Genomic DNA, 19769 nt, shown 5'->3' with positions numbered 1-19769 from the left:
TTATGAAAAAGGTATTTATTATTTACACAACTGCTATAGTTCCTTAAGAACAATATATACCATTTTTATTTGAAAGGGTCAGTCTTCTTTCAAATACATGTACTGCATAATGCACAAGTGTTGGTAATGCCAAACAGCAGTCACATCACACTTCTATAGTGCAGGCATAAGCAGCGCAAGTAAATGATATTTTAAGAACAGTATGGCTGAATATTGTATTTAAACACAGTGTTTGCACTTTGACAAGATTAACCTAGAAGAGAACAAGGGGTTTGTTCATGCTTTGTTAGGAATGTGACTTTCCCATCTGAGGTTTTAAACTCTTTATCGACATATGAGAATGTTTCAGGCAGACTGCTTTTCACTTACCAAGTAAAAGTGGGTTTCTCTCCCTCAAACTTCAAATTCGTTTCATTTTCCAGTAAACACGGCTTTATAGTACAAGTTCATACACTGGGGTAAATCGGCCACAGAGGTGGTACTTTCCCATCTTACTGTCTTGCACAGAGAAACACTGACATACTAATACATACCAAACTTAGACAACTTGTAATTTATAGACTTAAATACTGGAATGGGAGAGGGAGACTGCTTCTAAAGATGGAGGGAATAGAGGGCTTATACAATTCATACACTGCCAGGGTTGGCTCCTTACTCAACTTTTTTGGTCTAAGTATTTTTTTTTTCTAGTTTCAGAATGGTTTTGGTCTTTAATGGTTATGGTTGTACTTCGGCAGCAAAGGAGAGGAAAGTATTTTAAGTAGTAACACCAGAACTGAATGCAAGAAAAAGTAACTGACTTGTTTCTCCCACTTTGAGCTTATTGCTGTGATCTTTTAAAAAAACCCACAACCAACCACCTGGAAGACCAAGTATAGCAGTCATTCTGGCATTGGATCCAGTGTCCAGCACTATTATACTCTAGCATAAAAGCAAGGAAAAGTCCAATGATCTTATTTATGTTCCCTTCCATTCAGTGCCACACAATTTTATTAGCGTTATTGTCCTTGCTTCTTTGAAAGATACCTGGAAGAAACAAAAGTACAGTTTTTCACAAAATAAGAAGTAGGCACAAATATATCTAGTATCTTTTATAAATTCAAAGTATCAATCTGCTCTGTTTTCTCACTAGCAATCCCCCTATTGACAACCAAAAATTAGAAATGTGATCAATACTACTTATGATTTTGACTTCAACATTCTTTCAATTCTATGATAGGTTATTTTACAGTAAATCAGTCATGTTTTTAGTTACTCTATTAAGTTTTTTAAACAAAAGGGAGGAAGGAAATGGAAATGTGTTATTCTAAGAGGTTGAAAATCACGTCAGTTGGAAAAGTAGCTACTATATCCTTTAAGATAAAAAGGCCCATTAGATACGGCAGTCCTTCAAATAAATTCAAGACTTTAACAGTCAGTCATCCAGCATAACCTGAAAAGAACAGCCCTCCACTATCTTCCTTAGAGAACCTGAGTTACTCCAAACTGCTTGTTTTCTGATCTCATAGTTCTCTTACCACTACAGCTGGTGCAATCTGGCTATGTGGTGACACTGAATCTTTGCAAATTCTCTAGAAAAAAAACCCAACCTATTTAACTGACAGTGTGAAACATCCAGTGAATTTCACTGCTTTCAAAGTTTAAGGTTTGACTTTCTGTTCTAATCAGAAACAAGAAAGAAAAAAATGTTTCGAGTTTGCAAGGCTGTTTTTTTAAGCATTGAATGAGTGTTTTTCAAAGGGCACATTGCACATGCTTTTTTCACATCTACTAAAACTTCAGGTTGTTGCATAAAACTTAAGAAGAATTTTGCCCAAACACTTTAGCTAATCGTCCTCTAGTAAGAATTAAGATGCCAAATGGTGCCCTAAGCATTTGGAAAACCCTTGTTCATAACTTACATTTCTGAGCAAATGAATACCATAGTATCACACAACTTGGACAGCGGGGTCATGGACAGAAGGAAGAATTTTGACTTTGTTCTTACCTTTCCCAATGTTTGTGATTCAGCTCCAAAAAGTCATCTAATTTCGCTATTTCTTTGAGGTATTGAGTGAGCTTTAGAAGCTCTTTGTCTTTATCCCGATTTAAATGTGCTTTCATAAAAGGCCTTATCTACACAAAATAAACAAACTGGGTATAACTATTTGCTCAAAGTAAGAGAAATGCTTCTGATTCTCTATCATTTACAACCTAATCAAAACACATTTTCAGTGCTATGTCAAGTTATAACTTCTCTCAGGTAAGAGGAAGAAAAACCTTTCCTGTTAGTGGCCACATCCAATTTGTCTTGTTTGTGCAAACTGGACTGCAGGTTTTTCGCCTTGCATGCCCACCAGGAAGAAATTTGGTTTGTCCTGTACTTTTTCAAGCCTTCCCCTCCCAGTCAGACAAAATGATAAAATGATCTGGAATGGACTGCCACATTTTCTAACATGATTTCATAGATACTTTGGCAGGAGACGAGGGATTTTGAGCTCTGCTTTGAGTTGTGTGGCATCACTGGAACCAGATGCTTTTTTTCTACAATCATAGCTTCTGTGAAAAGAGTTGTCAGAAACAAAGCTTGTCTGACAACTGCTTTAAGCTTGGAATACATTATACCTGTGCCTTGTTTTAGTGATTCAATGTCCTTGTCTGCAGCTTTGTTAACATTTTGACAAACGCCTTCCAATCTGAGCTAGAGGGAGCTCTCTGGATAATTCTCTTCCAGCAAGACCTTTGCTATTCCTGATTCTCCTAACACTGTACAGTTCCAATTAACATCATCTTGCTAGATCTCATCAATTGCTATCCTCTTCACATCACTGATACTTTCAAAGAAACACCATCTTGGATTTCTGCATTTGAAAACATCTTTTTTTTTTTAAGAAATTTATGAGAGTTCTTTTAGTAGCATGCTGCTGTACCAAAATATGTATGGAAATTTAAGATGCATTCTTCTTATTCAGAGTCAGCACTGATAATGGAGCAGAAACTGGTTGACAATTTTATAAAATGAAATATTTGCTGTTAGGCAGTCAAAAAGGCTTGAGGTATTAATTATTTCCCAGAACAGAATGCTTGCTATTACACTGGCATACTACTGTGAAGTACAGCCACTTGTTATTTGATTTATTTTCTGAATATAACCACTCTTGAGATTGAACATCACATATTTCAATGGTGCCTGTCAGCAATGCACAGTTTGATAATGGCTTGCAGGTATAATTTAAGCAGAACTCATAATTTCATTGATTTTGGTAGTCTCTTAAAAGCTCATTTAATAGCAGAAAAAAGTTTACTTAATACTACTATTAGGGAAATACTAGTCCAAACAAATAACAATCTAAATAAAAATAATAGCATCTTTGCTAGTTAAGAATAGCCTTTCTTTATGATACAGCAAAAAAGTACAAGAAAGTACTACTTGAAGTGTAAGAAAAAGTAGTAATAATAAATGAAAATTCCAGTTAAAATTACCTTGAGTCCGTTCTGTGGATTCATTAGGAAGTTGCGGCCAATATCATCAAACATAATAGTATTTTTTTTGCTGTAATATTCTGAAAACTTTCCCCAGATAACTCCAAGAGGCTTCACCTGCAAAAATAACACATACAATGTACCTGAGGCAAATCAGATCATATGCAGGAGATGAAAATACCAGTCTGTAGGAACTTTAGTCCAAACTTGAATGGACACTTGTATTCTTTTGCTGAAAAATTAGCAGGTAGTTGGAAGCAGTAAGGGAAGAGATAGGAAACATACTAAATATCCCCTATGCTAAAGAAAACCTTTCTGTTGGTACTAAATTTTCTTGCAACAGTTATTTAGTATTTGATTTGAAAGCAGCATCATCCAAATATACTACTCAAATTAAAACACTGAACATTAATAGAGAATTTCAGTAGAAAAAGAAAATAATCCATGCTTCCAAGATTCTTACAGTTTTCTTGCATGAAAACTCCAGCACAAATTTATTGTTGAATATATCAAAGGGCTATGACAACATGTCAGCTGAATGAAGAAAAAGATCAGGAAAAAACAGGTACCTACATCTATTAGTCCTCTCCTAGGAGTGTGTACTGTTATCATGGCAGCACTGTCCAACATGAAGGTTATCTTGTAGTTTGCATTGGTACTCACTCCAAGCTCCTGTAGCACACAGATTTGTTATTAAAGCTTCTAATTATGACAGTTTTACTGCTGTACAACTGGAACCATGACTATAATACATTGTTTATCAAAGGGTGAGCTCCTGAGAATTACCAGAGACATACTAAAAATAGCTATCTGTTTTTTTTCTAAAATTTTTTATCCAATGAGAATCATAGAAGTACACTATTCTACCAAGAGAAAAGCAGCTGATAGTAAACTCTGCAAAAATAAATTCCTATCATAAATTTAACTGATTTCAGCATAAAATCAAAGCAATTTTGCAGAAAAGGCAAAATACAGAGAGGTCTTGCCCATACCTTTATGCATAATCTTTCACAAGTTATACATGCCTCAACTTTACTCAGTACCTATAGCAAGGTTAGTGACTGTGTACTGTCTGCTATTTGTTTCTTCCAGTAAGTTGCAACAAATTACAACCCCATCAAAGATGAAATATACCCTAACGGTTCATTGTTACCCTTTCCTCCTACACATGTCCAAGATAGTCATCCTTAGTCAGAAATCTGTCAGTTTGCACTTCAAAGATTTGATAACTCCCGAAATAGACTCTAAGGAAAACCTATCCTTTTCAGAAAAACAAAAACAAAACAACTTTGACTAGATGTGAGTACATCATTTCTTTCCCAAGCTGAAAAGTAATAGTAAGATCTGTTGACATGTTATAATACAAATATTGCTGATGTAATTTCTGGTGCATGTTACAGCAATAATAATGCAAAGTTACACAAGAGAAAATATCCACTACAGCAGCTCTCTTGCAGACATCCAGCCACACTTAACTGATTTGCTTTTACATGAAAAAATGAATCTTGCAAATGAAATGCACTACCTACTTGGGTCAGTGTCCTGTTACACTGAAAAAACTAGCTGTTCTAGACCATCTGAATTCCAGGCATAAATAGATGGTAAATGAGAAATTAAACTTGGTTATCTGATACCTCTTTCTTTCTAATGCTGTTCCTGCTTTATAGTTTAAACCAAAAATTTTTAACACCAAGTATTGCTGGGATCATTGTTCCCTGACAAAAACTGAAACTTTTAGAGGAGTGCTATCCCTGGTGCTATCAGTTTAAGGAGAAACAACACTTGGCATCTAGTGGTAGGACTCTCAACTGATCAAGATCCAGGAGTGGGCATAGAAAGGTTGTGGTTCAGTAACATATGAAAGGGCTGGAAAGGTGACCTGGAAATGTAGAAAGCTGACCAAAGCACGGGAAACAGCCCAGCTTGGAACAATAGTTTTCTAGAGGATCAGTCCTAGCACTACACTGACAGACACAACATAAACAGAGATACAACACTGCCACAAGAAGTGCAATGTTTGCAAAGCCCAACACTGACATTACTTGCACTAACTCTACTTAGTTCTGATTAAAGGTTCTCATTTCTGAGATCACTCTGAGGCATTTTTGATTGTTTAGAAAAATTGTAGCAATTCATTATTTTGAGAAAGAGAACACTGGAAAATGCTTTGCTCTGTCAAAACCTGAAAAATGTTTAGTCTGTAACAAAAAGTGGAAACACAAAAGCCTAAACTTGGAAAAGTTTTCCCTGAAAAGGAAACAAGCTTTGATTTATAAGCTTAAAAAAACCCAACCCACCAACCAAACATACAGCAATTCTTAGTAAGCTCATCAGATTTACAGCTAAGCCTGACTGTAAATATGTTTACCACTAAGTCAGCTGTGCAAAACTGGCTAGTTGCCTGATTTAGATACGGAAGAAACCAGGATTGAAAGAAGAGCTCTTACGGATGTTTTAATAAGGCAGAGGAAGCAACAGAACCACACAGCTGCAAGGGGTACAAGATAAATATGAAAAGAGCTTCCTCTTGATAACCTACTCCAGCATGCCACATCTGTCCACTCTTTTTAAAAGAATGATATTACATTTAAAGACTAGAACTCTATAATTAAAGGTTAAGATGAAAGCAGCCGTGAAGGCTGCGTGACTAATCTAAGTTCCAGCAAGTACTGACTTGTGTTTAGTTCTGCTAAATTTAGCACCTGCTGATGATGTTTTGTGTGGAATTCTAAAATTAGATTTAATCCAGTTTTGCGACAAAGATACTTTAAAGTGACTATGAAGATTTAAAAAAACTTGGGTTTTGATTCATACAACCTCCCTGGTTTCTAACGCTCTCTATAACACTGAGCACGAGTCCAACTATATGAACAGCGAGCCAGACTAGAAACAAATTACACATTTTCTGAACAACTTACTTTCATTTTAGCTTCAATCCACTTCATATTAGTAGCAGCTGAAACAAAAGGGAGAAAACAGAATGAATACTTTATTAAAATGTCATTGACAGGCAAAAAAGAAACAATCCAAGAAACTGCTCACGTAACATATCGAATTCTTACACAAAATTTAATTTCAGAAAGATCCATCCTTATTACAGCTTTTCGGGTTCACTGCCTTGAAGACAGTCTTCCTTGATGGAAGTTTATTTGGAAAGGCTTACTTTCCAAATGAACAACTAAATGAAGCACTGCATGTGTTTAAACCATTTTGTAGATCAGCTGTTAGTGAGCTGCCGTCTGCAGGACCATAAGAAGTGGGCTACACCTGGTTCAAGGAACCATACTGCCTGTGCAGGATTTTCTCCTGGAAGCAACAAGAATACATGTCCTGGAAAGGACAAAGTGTCAACATTGCCCACTGATGTAAGAATTTGTGGAAGCACGGTTCCAGACTACGAAAACTAAATTTTTCAATATAATTTTAATATGGTTTAAACCCTGCAATGGCTTAAGTCTGTTCTCCAGCTGTTGGACAGGAAGTGAAACAGCATGCAAAGGTGAATGATCAACCATCCCTGTAGACAGGGAGTTTGGTTCATTTGGCAGTTCACCACTTATTGTCTGGATTTAAATTATTTGTAAAGATAGCTATCAAACAGTGTTTGAACGTTGACTATACAATTCTATTACTTCAAACACTTGCTTGTTTGTACAGAGTAACACTCAGTAGAGTTATGTTGAGCTTTATACTGGGATTAGATCCATTCATGTGAGCAATATGTGGTATTTTTTTGCATAAAGTTACTATTTTTCTAAAATAGCTCTAATAGCTGTGTGAACATTCCTGCTGAATGTATTACAGCTAAGCGTTTATGTATTGTTTTAGATCTTGTGATTCACGCTAAAAAGCAATATAAATACCTCCCACCTGGAGTCTCAGCTCTAAATGACAATTTACAATAAAGTCTAAGGTATTGAGTATAAAACTTACACCAAATTACAATATCATAATCCTCATATGCAGATGTCAGGAATTCATGAAGGTATGGCCTCATCAGTTCTACTCCAGTTTCAGCACACGATCTGTGGTCTAAAACATATATAAGAAAGAAGCAATTCATTATTAAAGTGTAAGTTACATTCTTTAAGTTCAGTCTGACTTCTGTCTATCCAGAGACCTGAAGAGTTTCATGAGGTAAGCGCTGGGGCACTTTAGAATAATGGATGAATTCACAGCAAACTACCATTCCCATTTTAAAGGTGGAGACAAGAAGCAGAGGGGATATTTAACTGTTGATATTTATAGGTATTTGAGGGCTTAGCTAATAATTAAATAAGAGATCTGTGAGTCCGAGTATCTCTGAAGAGTCAGGCCAAATAGTTCATCTGGCAAATTTGTAACAGCCCAGATATAAAAGATTCATTCAAACCTAGTCCAGTTAATTTTGTGAATGTATATCAAGCTTATTTCAGACATGTAAATGTTGCCTGTTCCAATTAGAAAACTGCTGTCAAATTCTGCTAGCAGAAGATCTCTAAATAAAAATTTTAAACTCGGTAATAGGTTGAATTTTGATCTCAGATTGTGAACAAATCTCATCAAAAATGAAAGCTCAGGAAAAAGATTAAGGCAAGCTGTTATTTACTGCTTATAGTCAAGCTGCCATGACACACCTACATCCCAGAAGATTAAGCCACAAGAAAAATTGTGGCTTCCCAAAAAACCAGTCTGACAGAATTTTCAAGTAAAACGTGTTTTTGTGCATGTTTAGTAACAATCTGAAAATAAAATTTGAAGCTGTTCTCCCACGGCCCCCAAAAGTAGAGTCAATCAGGTACAGACCAAGGTCGTTATTTCACAATATCTTGCCTTGCCACCGTGATGTCTGAGATGGTCATGAGAAAGGTTAGTTGGATAAAATACTAAATTGCTACTTTCTTCTGTCGTCTTGCAGAAAGTAAATAGTTGCTGCACTAAAATCAGCAATATGCAACACTTACGAAGCCCAACGCTTTTTAAATTATGAGCAGAAGACCCCACAATATTGCAAATCAGAAGTTATACCGTACAACACACACCAAAGTTACTGAAGAAGATTTGTAAAGCAAAAATCAAGAAATATGAACTGGCAAATAAACTGACCTCTTAAAGAAACAAAAACCACAAGTTGCATAAAATCTCACCAAAGAGTGTATAATCAACGTCTAGCACCAGCAGCTTTTTTCCTTCTCTAGGAGGATTCAGAATTTCCACTTTGTATTCTTTAACTCTGCGGGAAATTTTTAGTAGATTTTCTTCCCTAATGTAACAGTGCAAAAAGTAACAGTTAATTAAAATGCATACTCTACATTCTGTAGCAGGACTGTTTTTCAATAGCTAAAACTCCCCACCTATTTTCTACTTCCACAACTTCCTCTTCAATATCAAAGTCATTGACAACATCATCATTATCAGGAGGTGGCCCAAGGACATCTTCCTAGAGGAATAAAAATGAAAGATAACTAGGATCACTGAAGAAAATAACAATGATATCAAGTTGCTGTTCCTGAACATTAAAGGAAAAGAAATATTACTTAATCAAAACCATTTCACTTTACTAGTGGAAAAAATTACTTAAGTATAGTGATGATTGTTCAGATTTGAGAAGTCAGTGAATATCATACTAATAAGTTTGTACTTTAAGCCCAGAGCAATCCAGGAGTTTAATGAACTCACTGCTATCAGAGTTCTGCAGAAAAGCTTACTTTACATAGAAAAATACACACCAACAGAAATCTACTGTGTACCACTATTTTTCAATTATTACTGGGATAGTCAAAATCTAAAATCGTAATGAGGAGACGTACGTATAAGCATCTTTTGCTGATTAAGCTAATAAACAAGTGAAATATTTACCAAACTCTCTTCACGAGTGCCCATCATCATAATTTTAGTATTTGGTTTCAACTTGAGAGCTCCAAGCTTAACATCATCATCTGCAGGTTTGCCTATAATGCGAGCAGACAATTTTTTTTACTGGGGAAGAGCGATTTTAGAAAACTGTCAATATATTTCAGGCTTAATTGAAATAAGCCACCCATCAAACACCAGAATACCCCAAATACTGTGCTCCTCCACACACGGATGCATTGCTTGTCTGGCTAGCAGCAATTTAACTTTTTTTTAATGTACATTTGCCACACTTTCACGTCAGACATTTGAAAAATGACCAGGCAGCCGTATGAATAATAAACGATATCCAGCAACTAAAATAATATTTATGTTTAAATAAATAAATTCCTATGTTCATTCAAAAGCTAGATCTAGGAGGTAGATGGCTTGTTAGCATCCACATCCTGCCAAGGTTTAGAGGATGTGCGTCCATAAACATCTTGGGCACATCCACAACAGATAATATAAATAGTTACCCTTCATTTTAAGTCCAAGTAGCTTCTGACGCTCTGGTAGCACTCCAGTAAGGCCTTTAAGAGACTGCTTCAGATCCAACACTGTGTCTTCTTCTGATAGTGAGGTTATCGTATACTCCTGTCCGCCCCATTTGATTATGAGAGAGAGCGCCATCCCTGAAGCATACGTTCAGTATTATTTTCTGAAAAATCTGCTGCAGGAGGAAAATACAATTATCATGTAAGGAAGAAATAGCAGAATTGCTCTTTTCAGAAGACAAACCATACAGTCTGTTTAAAGTCTTTTTTATTTTTCACTATATTGTACATCAAAGAGCTGTTTGTTTTGCATGAACAAACGATAAACATGTTGATAAAACGTTGAAACTAAAGGAGAAAAACCGCGCTAAAACTGGGGATCCGAATACACTTCCATGTGTTTAGCAATGTCACATTCACTGTGTGCTCCAGCATGTGCTCATTTGCTGTGTGCTCAGTGCAGGTACAGCCTGTTCACTGCACAACCAGCACTCAAGCAGAGTACTGCAGTATCATAAAAGTAATTTCAAACCTCAGAAATGTCCTCTGCAATAATTACACAACCGAACCAGCCTTGATATCTTTTATATGTAACAACAAAACAGCAAATATGAAATAGCTAAAATACATAAAAACATAAAAATAGTTCTTAACCCAACAGTTCATTTTCAGCATTGGATTTCTCTGATCCCTTTCACTGTGCAATACCTGCAGTAATACACACCCCAGGTCACGTCTCACTGTAGCAATGTCAAAGTAGGAGTTTGAAAACAAAGCCAAAACACACACCTACACAATGCAATTACACTGTAAGAACTGCACTTTCATTGCAGTGCTGACAAAACAACCATAATTACACTATCTTTAATTTACACAGCATCACTTATATGAATTGTATTTAACAGTTTAGTCCTACATTAAACACAGCAGAAAAACAAGAATTTTTAGCTTTATGTGAAAAGAAGAGAACATGTTTTTTTCTGTTAAAGCTTGGAAACAGAGAATCGAGGAGATAGAAAGGTATGAAAAGGCTGTTACGGACTGTCAGGAGATGCAGAGAAGGCCTCTGCACCACTGATGGTGAGATTGTCCTCAAAAGACTGATATTCAAAAAGAAGAGAGAGCAGACCTGTGAAAAAAACCAAGGCTATCCACTTTCAAGAAATGCATTACACCAAGAAATACAGATCTGGCAATTCTGAAAAAATCTCAGGATCCAAAAACCTGATTCCTCTTTTTCTCTAGCGTCGTAATCTCAGAGGTTACCTGCTCTCAGACAAAATACTTCTCGTTTATACTGTACAGCCAATTAGGAATGAACAAGTAATTTCTCAGGCATACCCACCAAGCTCAGATCAGATGAGAAATAGAGGGCTAGACACAACCTGCTTGCTGAGGACTCTACAAGCACACCTCCGCACTATTCACTCTAAATGCCCTGAAAACAAACGGAACAGGAAAACTGTTATAATTTTTTTTTTCCTTTCTTCTCCCACCTTTTTTTTTCCCCCCAAAATCAGATAGCGACCTGGTATTATCCTGTGAGAGAGACTCATGAAAAAAGGTCTTAGAATCACCAAGAAATTCAACTGAGGTTCAGGCTTCATAGTGTTAGGCAACGTTGGTACACAGGGTCACTATCATAAATTATCCTTACCCATAATCCTGAGGCTAAGTTTACAGAAAGAAGAGTTTATTGTCTGTTTTCTCACCTGTACCACACACCTCAAATCACTCTGCAAGAAAACGCATAGGGCAAGAACTACGAAAACTTCTCAAGTCCCTCTCCAGTGCTAGATTGAAAAGATCATCCCTGCAAAGCTGAGCACTATAACCGTCCGTCCTTGCCGAATTACAGTCCTGTCAAGACGAGTGTCATCAGAAATGCCAAGCAGAAATAAGACACGTTTATTCAATGCCAAAATACTAAGGGGACTGAGTGTGGACACCAGACTTAATGATTACAGGAAAACAGATCAGAAGCGGAGAAAGTCACAGGGATTTTCAAAGTTTCTACCATAAGGGCTGGTCGCCATGTGAAACGGAAGCTGACTGACATGAAGTTCGCTGCGGTTAATTAGATTTTCAGAGCCTTTACAAGCCCCTTGGACCACCAAGAGCCTATGGGTTTGAAGGTCACTGGGACAGAGAGCGCGTTAAAAGTCGCGTTGTTGTAGTTGAACTGTTGCATGACACCACTCTTCTTGGAAGACTCGGACGAGACGCAGCCACATCTTTAACTTTCACCACACAAACCCGAAAAGCCCGAACGCAGAAACCGCAACGCCGCGCAGACGGGACCGCAGCACTTTCCGCTGCACCACAACAGGTGTGGGACGGGGTGCCGGGTCAGAGGCTGCTCCGCGTCAGCCACCGCCGCAAACGCGTCCGTGGCAGCGGCCGCGGGACCGCGAGCCGCGGTTCGCGCTTCCCCCCGCCTCCCGCCGGGGCTGCCCCGGCAGCGACACGGGGCGAGGCGGGCGGGGAGAGCCCCCCGCGCTGCCGCCGGCGCCTGGGAGCAGCTTCCACCCCGTGGACGCTGCAGGGGCACCGACCCGGCCGAGCCAAACGCCCGCCCTCGGCCCCCGCCGCGGCCGGCGCTGCCTCACCCCGACCCGGTAAAGCTCGGCCTCCGCCGCACACGGGCGCGCTCGGGCCCACGCCCACCGGGCCGCCCCGGCGATCGCGGGCACGGCGGCGCTCCCCGCAGCCCACCGAGTCACAGCGCCGCCGCCGATCCGCCCCCCGCCCCTCGGCAGCGCGATGCGGCCCCTCACCCTGGCAACGGGACCGGCACCGTCCCGGGCTCCGCCGCACCGGAAGCGGAACTGGCGCCCACCGGAAGCGGGAGGAGGCAGCGCGCAGCGCCTGCCGCCGCCCGGATGGGCGCGGTTCTCCGCCGGGCCGGCGGCAGTGTCGGCGGTGGGCGGCGGGTCCGCTCCGGGCTCCCTGCCGGCGTGGTCATCCCGAGTGGGGCTCGGACCCGCCGGAGCCGCCCGTGCGGCTGCCGCTTGCTCCGGCGGGCCCGGTCGCCGCTGACCGGCCGGCTGTGGGGAGGGCGGGGCGATCCTGCCGGTTGTACCGGGCGGGCTGTGAGGCGAGGGAGAGTTTTCGCCTTCTGTGACAAGAAGAGCAGCTTTTTTTCGTACGCCCGCCTGAGGAGAGCCCGTCGGGGCTGCTCCCGTGGGGTTCCCGCAGGAAATGGCGGGTTTTGAGGTGCAGTCCGCGGCAGGCGCGGAGCGAGGGTCCCGACCGGGCCCCGCAGTCGCCTCATGGTGGGCTGCGGGGCTGAGCGGCCCCGGAGCCCCGCCGGAGCTCAGCTCGGGCCTCGGGGAGGCCAGGAGAGGCGGCGTCCGTGTGCAGCCATTGCCACCGGTGTCTCTTTCGCGTTATTAACCCTGAAAGGAGATGGCGCTGCAGCCAGGGGTCCTCACACAAAACTTTCTTAGCTTCTAAGCTGGCTCTTCACAGGCAAATTGTTGTGTCTGTTGAGTCAAGGGTCATATCTCAGCTGCGGTTGGGATTATTGGGAACTGGCTTCAGCTGCGGTGGTTTTGTGCGTGGACAACATGTAGAAGAAAAAGTGTGTTTTGCACAAAGGTGGCCATTTGCACGGAGATGTTCTGCTCTGCAGAAATAGTTTAAAGGAAAAAAAAATTGCTCTGTGGTAAAGTCTGGTTTCTTGCATGTGTGAAATCAAGTGGAGATGATACAGACAGCGGTTCCCCTCGGCATCAGTAGAGCTGGTGTTAAATTTGAGGGAGGAAGTGAAAGTTTCAGTCATCGCTCATCCGAGGTCTTGTTCTGTAGAGAGGTTAGATAATTTTTCTCTCTCTTTTTTATCTGAGGATAAATAGAGAAGGGAACATGAATTTAGTGTATTTCCTGCCTAGATAGGTATTTTGAGTTCTGTTCTATGTTCAGGTTTTGGCATAAAAGCATTTTGGCTTCCAAAAGAGTGGTACAAACGGGAGACTGTTGCAGTGACTGTTCATGTTGAGTTTAGCTTCTGACTGTACGTAAATCCACATAAACCCAGTTGTTACGCGTGTATCTCAGTCACAAAGGATTTGCTTTTTCTTTTAATGACGCACAGTTGTCCTCTGCATAGAGGCAGCATGTTACAGTAGTGCTGGAACGCTTCCAAAGCTGCAGCTAGTAATTGAAGTCACACCTTGTCATGAAACTGTTGACCCTCCAGGCCTGTTTAAAATTCAGGCTACAAAAGTGATACATAGTGTGATTGCCACTCTCTATTTGTAATATTTTTAAAATACTTTTATTTATTTTCTGGTTGGCTTTTAAAAGGCTGTCTTGAAGAGGAGGCAGTAGGGTGTGGTGTTTTTTGGTTTTTTTTGGTTTTCTTTTGTGTGTTTGAGGAGTAATGTAAAAAAGTGTTTGTAAGTATGTATATTTCATTTATGGTGTGATATTGCTGTTGAAAAATGCTCTGATTCTGACAACATTCATGTAGCATAGATAAATACGTCCTTTTACTTAGCTGTGAAAACACATGGTGGTGCTCAAGTCTAACATTAATAACTGCAAAGTGGTAAAGTAATTTGACTAAGACCATATAATTACAATTCAGAGCCCAAACAGCATAATCTTTTCTTTGCACTGAGGAGTTTGTTTTGTGGTGCTACTCTCCGGGTTTGCACTGTGGTGAAATAACAGAGCAAGGAGGAAGGAAAAGCAGTGGGGAAATTTTAAAAGCAAATGCACGTTCCCTTTCACCTTGATGAACACTACATCCTGGGATGCTCCAGGGTGAAATAAAAAAAAAGTGACTGCAAGTGAAATGAGTGCCTACTGGCTCCCTTCCAGTACCTCATGTTCACAGCAAGCACTTCTGAGCGTTTTGAGGAACGTGCTCCCGTGCATAACTACTGAAGCCTAGGAGCTCATCTCCTAAATTGCTGTTCACGCGGCGTATGAGAGAGCAAAATTCCCCCTAGCGACTGGGGGATTCTAGGTAAGAATCCTTTAAAATCATCATTTAAAGCTGAAAACTCTCTGGAAAGCTTGAAAGGTTGCTTTGAGAATTAGGAGAAATATTAGATCACATCTCCATGCGCTCTGACTAAGGAGCTAGAAAACAGAAAGTGATGACATTGCAGGGCTGAGAGATGCTAAATATTTGTTATATTCAGTGACTTTCATGGTGGAGACTCAGTGTGCATGTTAATGTGATGCAGACTGTGAGCGGGCCAACATCTTAGATTTCAAGATTTTGCAAGGGTTTGTTTCTTTTTTTCAAAAAAAATTGTATGTGGTTTAGAAAACTCATTTGAATGTGTGCCAGTCTCCCTACGCCACTTAAATTGAACCCACGTTAGGAAAACATCTCAAGCAGAGCCCCTATTCTCCACTAGGAATTAGAAGAATCCTTAAAATACAGCTTAGTACCAGTGTATTTTAATCGGTTTTAAACTTTTTGGTTTCCCCTCTTGACTCTTTTCACTATTTCCTACAATGCTTTCTTATTTATTACTTTTTCCCAGACCCTCTTCTCTGTTTTATAATTCATTCTACGCAGTTGGTAACAGCAATGATGTCTGAGAATGTCAGACCCCTCAAGTCTGTACCATCCAAGTGTTTCCAGCCCAGCGCAGATGTGTGCACAAGCCTTCTGTGCTGTTCACGCCCACTCCAGTGTCACACAACAGCCAGCGTGGTTTACTGGCTGCTGCCATCACTGCGCCCTAGAAATGCTGTGTTTGAACGCAGGCTCTGACTCCGAGTCACTCTGAGACGCTGGGCGAAACACCGAGCGCTGAATTTCCAGAGTTCAGTAGCGTTGTGTGCTTTAGAGCTTTAGCAGCTCAGCTGGAGACATGGAAATGTCTCTGGCTTGACATGGAACACGTTTTCAAGTTACCACTAATACAGTAAGTCTCTGTCTCAGCTTCCTTATCAGCAAAGTGGAGGTTAGAATAATATTGATGTAGTTTCCTTACAAGAGTTTTTTCAGGATTATTTAATTAGTGTTGGCACTGTGAGATGCTATAAATACTGGAGGCTTGTACCAGTATACCATATGATTCTCCTCTTTCTGAATGCAACTGTTACTCTTCTGCCACTATTCAGCCCAATTATTTTTATTTTATTTACTTCGATTCTTTGTATTCTAGATTATGCCCCACTGGCAAGGGATCTAGGGAGAGAACTGTGATGCTTTTGTTCGCCAAACAAAACCTGATTCATCACTTTCCTTACATCACCACCCAGCTCTATAGCTTCTCAACACAGAGATTGAGTGTGGCTTTCCTTTAGGTAAATTGTAAATCACAGTAGCTGTTTATTTGCTTGGAGTCAGCGCTCTCCAGTGTTACGAAAGTGGTAAAAATCTGTGTAATCATATGAGATATGTAATTATCAGAGATACTGCAGAAGTGGTTTCCTGAAGAGAGTGAAGATAAATATGAAATTGAGAAACTGGAACTAGCTGAATTGCCAGAGAGCTCTGAAAAGCAGTGAGAATGGGTGGAAAAATGTGGGCCGATGAGAAGCTAACTGATGAGGAGAAATTTAGGAAATAGGGTCACGTACAGGGAAAAGCAGGGGAGTTTCTGAGACGGGGCTATGGAGTGAAAGTAGGTAAATCAGAGAAAGAGATGCACTGGCTCTCTTGCTGTTGTGGGACCCAGTAATGCTCCTGTGTCTAGGTGTGTACTTCTGCAGGAATTAAAATTTATTTGTTCCTTTGCTTAGTGAATGGGATAAAATTGGAAGAAGGTGAGACAAAGGCTTTGAGGGCTGGCTGCCATCAGTATTGTAAGGCATACTCGTAAGGCAACAAATTAGGTTACCCAGGCAATCTTAATTTTTGCATTATTCAACTTTTGCCTGACTTCATGCAATATAATCTACTGGTTAAGACATCTCCTTTGCTTTTACATATTATGTATGAATATTTTTTGAAACAATGGCTTATAAAAAGCTTCAAATAAAACTGCTCGTGTTATTGTCCACCTTAGTCATACAGTGTCCTTCCATGTTGGAGTATTTTGCTGCTTTTGAGAATTCTTACGAGGGATTTTCTTTGTAAGCAGTTTGGGGTGCTGGCATTTGTCCATCGCATAGACAAATCAAGCTTCCACATTATCTGGACTCTGAGAAGGTCTTTTGAAAGTTCTAATGAGATGTCACCATAGCGGCCCCCTTCAGTCCTCAGTTGCTGATCACTGAAAGTTTGGAATCCAAACACTTCTGTTAATAATGAGAGACAAACAATCACTGAATTCAGAATTCTTAGCCACCCAGTGTCAAATGCAGGAAAGGCTTTTAAAATTCCAGAGAAATGAAGCAGAAAGTTGAAGTGCTTTTAAGCAGACATGCCTGACAAGATAGTGGTAACGCCACATACCCGATGTGCCCGTTAGAAAACCTCTGGTTTTGTGAAGTAACGCATTTTCAGAATTAAGTGCTGAGAGATAATAGCGTGAAATAAAGGTGGGGTCCAGTTCCTATTGTTTGCTTGCAGACTGAAGAGAGAACTTCAGTGATTTGCTACGATACTTTCATGCTGTAATTACTTCTAAATTAATAATAGAGATTTCTACTCCATCTCCTATAAATACCTGTCGCTGACTGCAGTTGTGAATATGAATTTGTCTCTCTCTGCTGCATGCTGTCTTTTTCTCTGAAGACAGGCAGTAGGACTTAACGGATCCTGCACACCCCTTGCCTCAGTCAGCATTGAACCAAGCCCACAAAGAACAGAAAAGAAGTGACTCATGATTTTTTTTTTTTTTTCCATATACGGCATGAGAAGACAAGCAGGCCCTGGAAATGAAGCTGAAATTCTTATGCCTTATATGACAGCTGGTTCAGACTCCTTGTGATAAGAAATGGGGTGAACAGTGACGCAGTGGTGAGCAGGCTGAGCCAGGCAGAACAATGGAGTGGCTCGACACTGGTGAAGCCATTGTTTTCCCATGTTCTCTGCAGGAGTCCAGGGTTTGGAGCAGTCTGTTTCCCCAGATACAACAAACGAATTAGTTGATAGTGGCATGTTTAATAAAAAGATGCATAAAACAAGAGCTGCAAGCACTTGTGCAGGGACCTGTTAAGTGAAGAAGGAGAAAACTACCTGCTTAGGAGAGAAACTTGGTGGATCAGAGAAGCCCTGTGCAGAAGGGTCTCTCTAAACCTCCTAAGCCTGAGCAGAGCACAAAGTGCATATGAGCAATAATCACATGTATGTGCATGTCCTGGGTTTGGCTGGACACGTGTATTTGTTTTTTCTAAAGAGAAGAATTACTGAGCTCAGGAATCCTTGCACAAAATGATAGCTTTAAACTATAAGCTTTACAATAAAAAAGCCTGTTATTTTAAAAATAGCATTAAAGTCTGAAGCTTGTGAAATGGTGCCTGAGCAAAGGCTTCTACCTTTGAGTTGTGCCAATTGGTCTCCTTCCTGCTGGATTCTGGGCTGACTAGAATTTGGGAGAAGATGGATCCAGTGTTACACCAAATACAATCATCTGAGTATACAGTAGGGCAGAGCCCTCCCACAGTTTTAATAAAAGTTAACACAGACGTGTTCAAACTACCTTTTTCTTCCAGTGTTCTGAAAACCTTTGGGTACTCAGATGAGTAATTTTGCAAAGCAGAACGTGGACAGATACCCAAACCCCTTATTTTAGTATCTCTACTTCACAGAGCTAAAGTCGTGTGGAGGCTACACGTTAATACCTACATCTGCGAATGCTCCAGTTCTCATTAGAGATGGAAGGAAAAAAGCAATTACTAAGTTGGCTAGCCCAACCCTTGTGAACGACAGGATTTTCCAGTTCAGTGTATTCCCTCATTCCTTGCTGCAGCAAAGTTTTTTCATGTTCCAGACAACGTGGCTTTGTAATTTTTGAAGCATTAATGTAACAGCCATTACTTCTCTTGGGTCACAGTTTTTTTTTCCTTAGCACTTGGCCACTCAACCTTCACAGAATGAGTAATTATTAGTGAGACTTTTCGTGCAAGGGCTGTAAGCGCACGCTGCGAAGCATCAGCTCTTGCGCAGGGGCTGTGCTGTGAGGGAGCTGCCCCTAGCACAGGTCTCCAGCCGAAAAATGAACAAAAGTCCGGTGTTTCTCTGGTTGATGTCACGACAAAGGTGACTACAGGTTCTGCAGTACACCACTGGAAAAAACAGAGTCAACCTTAGTATTTGAAATTAATACTGCATTTTGTGTTCCACAAGGCCAGTAAAAAGTAGTATTAAAATAGCAGAACTGCCTTTTAACCCTCTGCCCAGGCGCTACCTCAAATGTTGCCGACTGACTTTTGTGAGTCATCTGTCAGAACTGCAGCTGCCCTGACGGGTCCTTCACGTCCCGGCAGGACCCAAAGCCAAAACTAAACCCCTGGTCTCCCAGAGGAATTTAAACCCAAACCTCTGCCTTTTCCGGGGGTGGAGGGAGGGAGCGAAAAGGTAACAGCACCGGCCCCGAGTTGCACCGGCGTTGGCAGAGCCCCGCTGCCTGGCTGAGGGTCTCCGCGGCGCGCACTTGCGCGCAGCCTGCCCAGCCAAATCCCTACGCCCAGAACGGCGATTCCCGCTCAGAAAGCGCGTTCTGCTCGGCTCCCCGAGTGCGTTTGCAGCGGAGGGTACCGCGGCGGCGGAAGAGCCGCTCGGCTGGCGCGCCGGCCGGCCCCGAGCGCTGCGCGGCTCCGCCGCGGGCGGGCGGGCGGGGCGGTGCCGCGCTGCGGGAGGGGCGGGCGCATGCGCGGAGCGGGGCGGCGCGCGCGCGCAGGCAGCGGGGCCATGGCCGCCCGTCTGTGGGGCGGTGGAGCGTCGGCGCCCTGAGGCGGCGCGGTGCAGCCATGGTGCCTCGAGGAGCTGCTCTGCCGCCGCCAGGCACCGAGCCGCCGCCGTCATCGTTGCTGTGAGGCGCGGAGCCCCGCCGCGCCACCGGGGAGCGGGAGGAAGAGGAG

At 41.5% G+C, this 19769-nt stretch overlaps 1 protein-coding gene across 3 annotated transcripts; it reads right to left on the bottom strand.

Annotated features, from left to right (window-relative positions):
* On the bottom strand, window positions 1–12644 carry UBLCP1 (ubiquitin like domain containing CTD phosphatase 1). Of its 3 annotated transcripts, none has more exons than XM_086621627.1 (11): window positions 12608–12644; window positions 9813–10006; window positions 9301–9392; window positions 8796–8881; window positions 8589–8704; window positions 7396–7494; window positions 6381–6418; window positions 4036–4134; window positions 3463–3579; window positions 1988–2115; window positions 957–1026 (listed from the first exon to the last, which is right to left on the bottom strand). In XM_086621627.1, exons 2-11 carry the CDS (start codon window positions 9964–9966, stop codon window positions 999–1001), a joined length of 957 nt encoding a protein of 318 aa, XP_086477753.1. In that variant the 5' UTR covers window positions 9967–10006; window positions 12608–12644; the 3' UTR covers window positions 957–998. The 3 variants fall into 3 exon arrangements, with proteins under 3 accessions (XP_086477755.1, XP_086477753.1, XP_086477754.1); XM_086621628.1 differs by having other exon boundaries at window positions 9813–10003; window positions 12608–12641; XM_086621629.1 differs by lacking the exon at window positions 1988–2115 and having other exon boundaries at window positions 1–1026.
* Window positions 12645–19769: the final 7125 nt, after the last annotated feature.

The sequence above is a fragment of the Tauraco erythrolophus genome, chromosome 16, assembly GCF_009769465.1.
Source record: "Tauraco erythrolophus isolate bTauEry1 chromosome 16, bTauEry1.pri, whole genome shotgun sequence".
In the NCBI taxonomy this organism is placed as follows: Eukaryota; Metazoa; Chordata; class Aves; order Musophagiformes; family Musophagidae; genus Tauraco; species Tauraco erythrolophus.
This window is presented reverse-complemented; position numbering and strand designations above follow the sequence as displayed.

What these genes read in the sequence shown, in the direction of transcription:
- UBLCP1 (XM_086621627.1), bottom strand. Translation starts at nt 9,966, where the DNA reads ATGGCGCTCTCTCTCATAATCAAATGGGGCGGACAGGAGTATACGATA. An exon ending in GGATTGAAGCTAAAATGAAA is followed by an intron (nt 4,135 to 6,380) that starts GTAAGTTGTTCA and finishes TGTGTGCTACAG; the next exon opens with GAGCTTGGAGTGAGTACCAA. An exon ending in CTAGGAGAGGACTAATAGAT is followed by an intron (nt 3,580 to 4,035) that starts GTAGGTACCTGT and finishes TTATTTTTGCAG; the next exon opens with GTGAAGCCTCTTGGAGTTAT.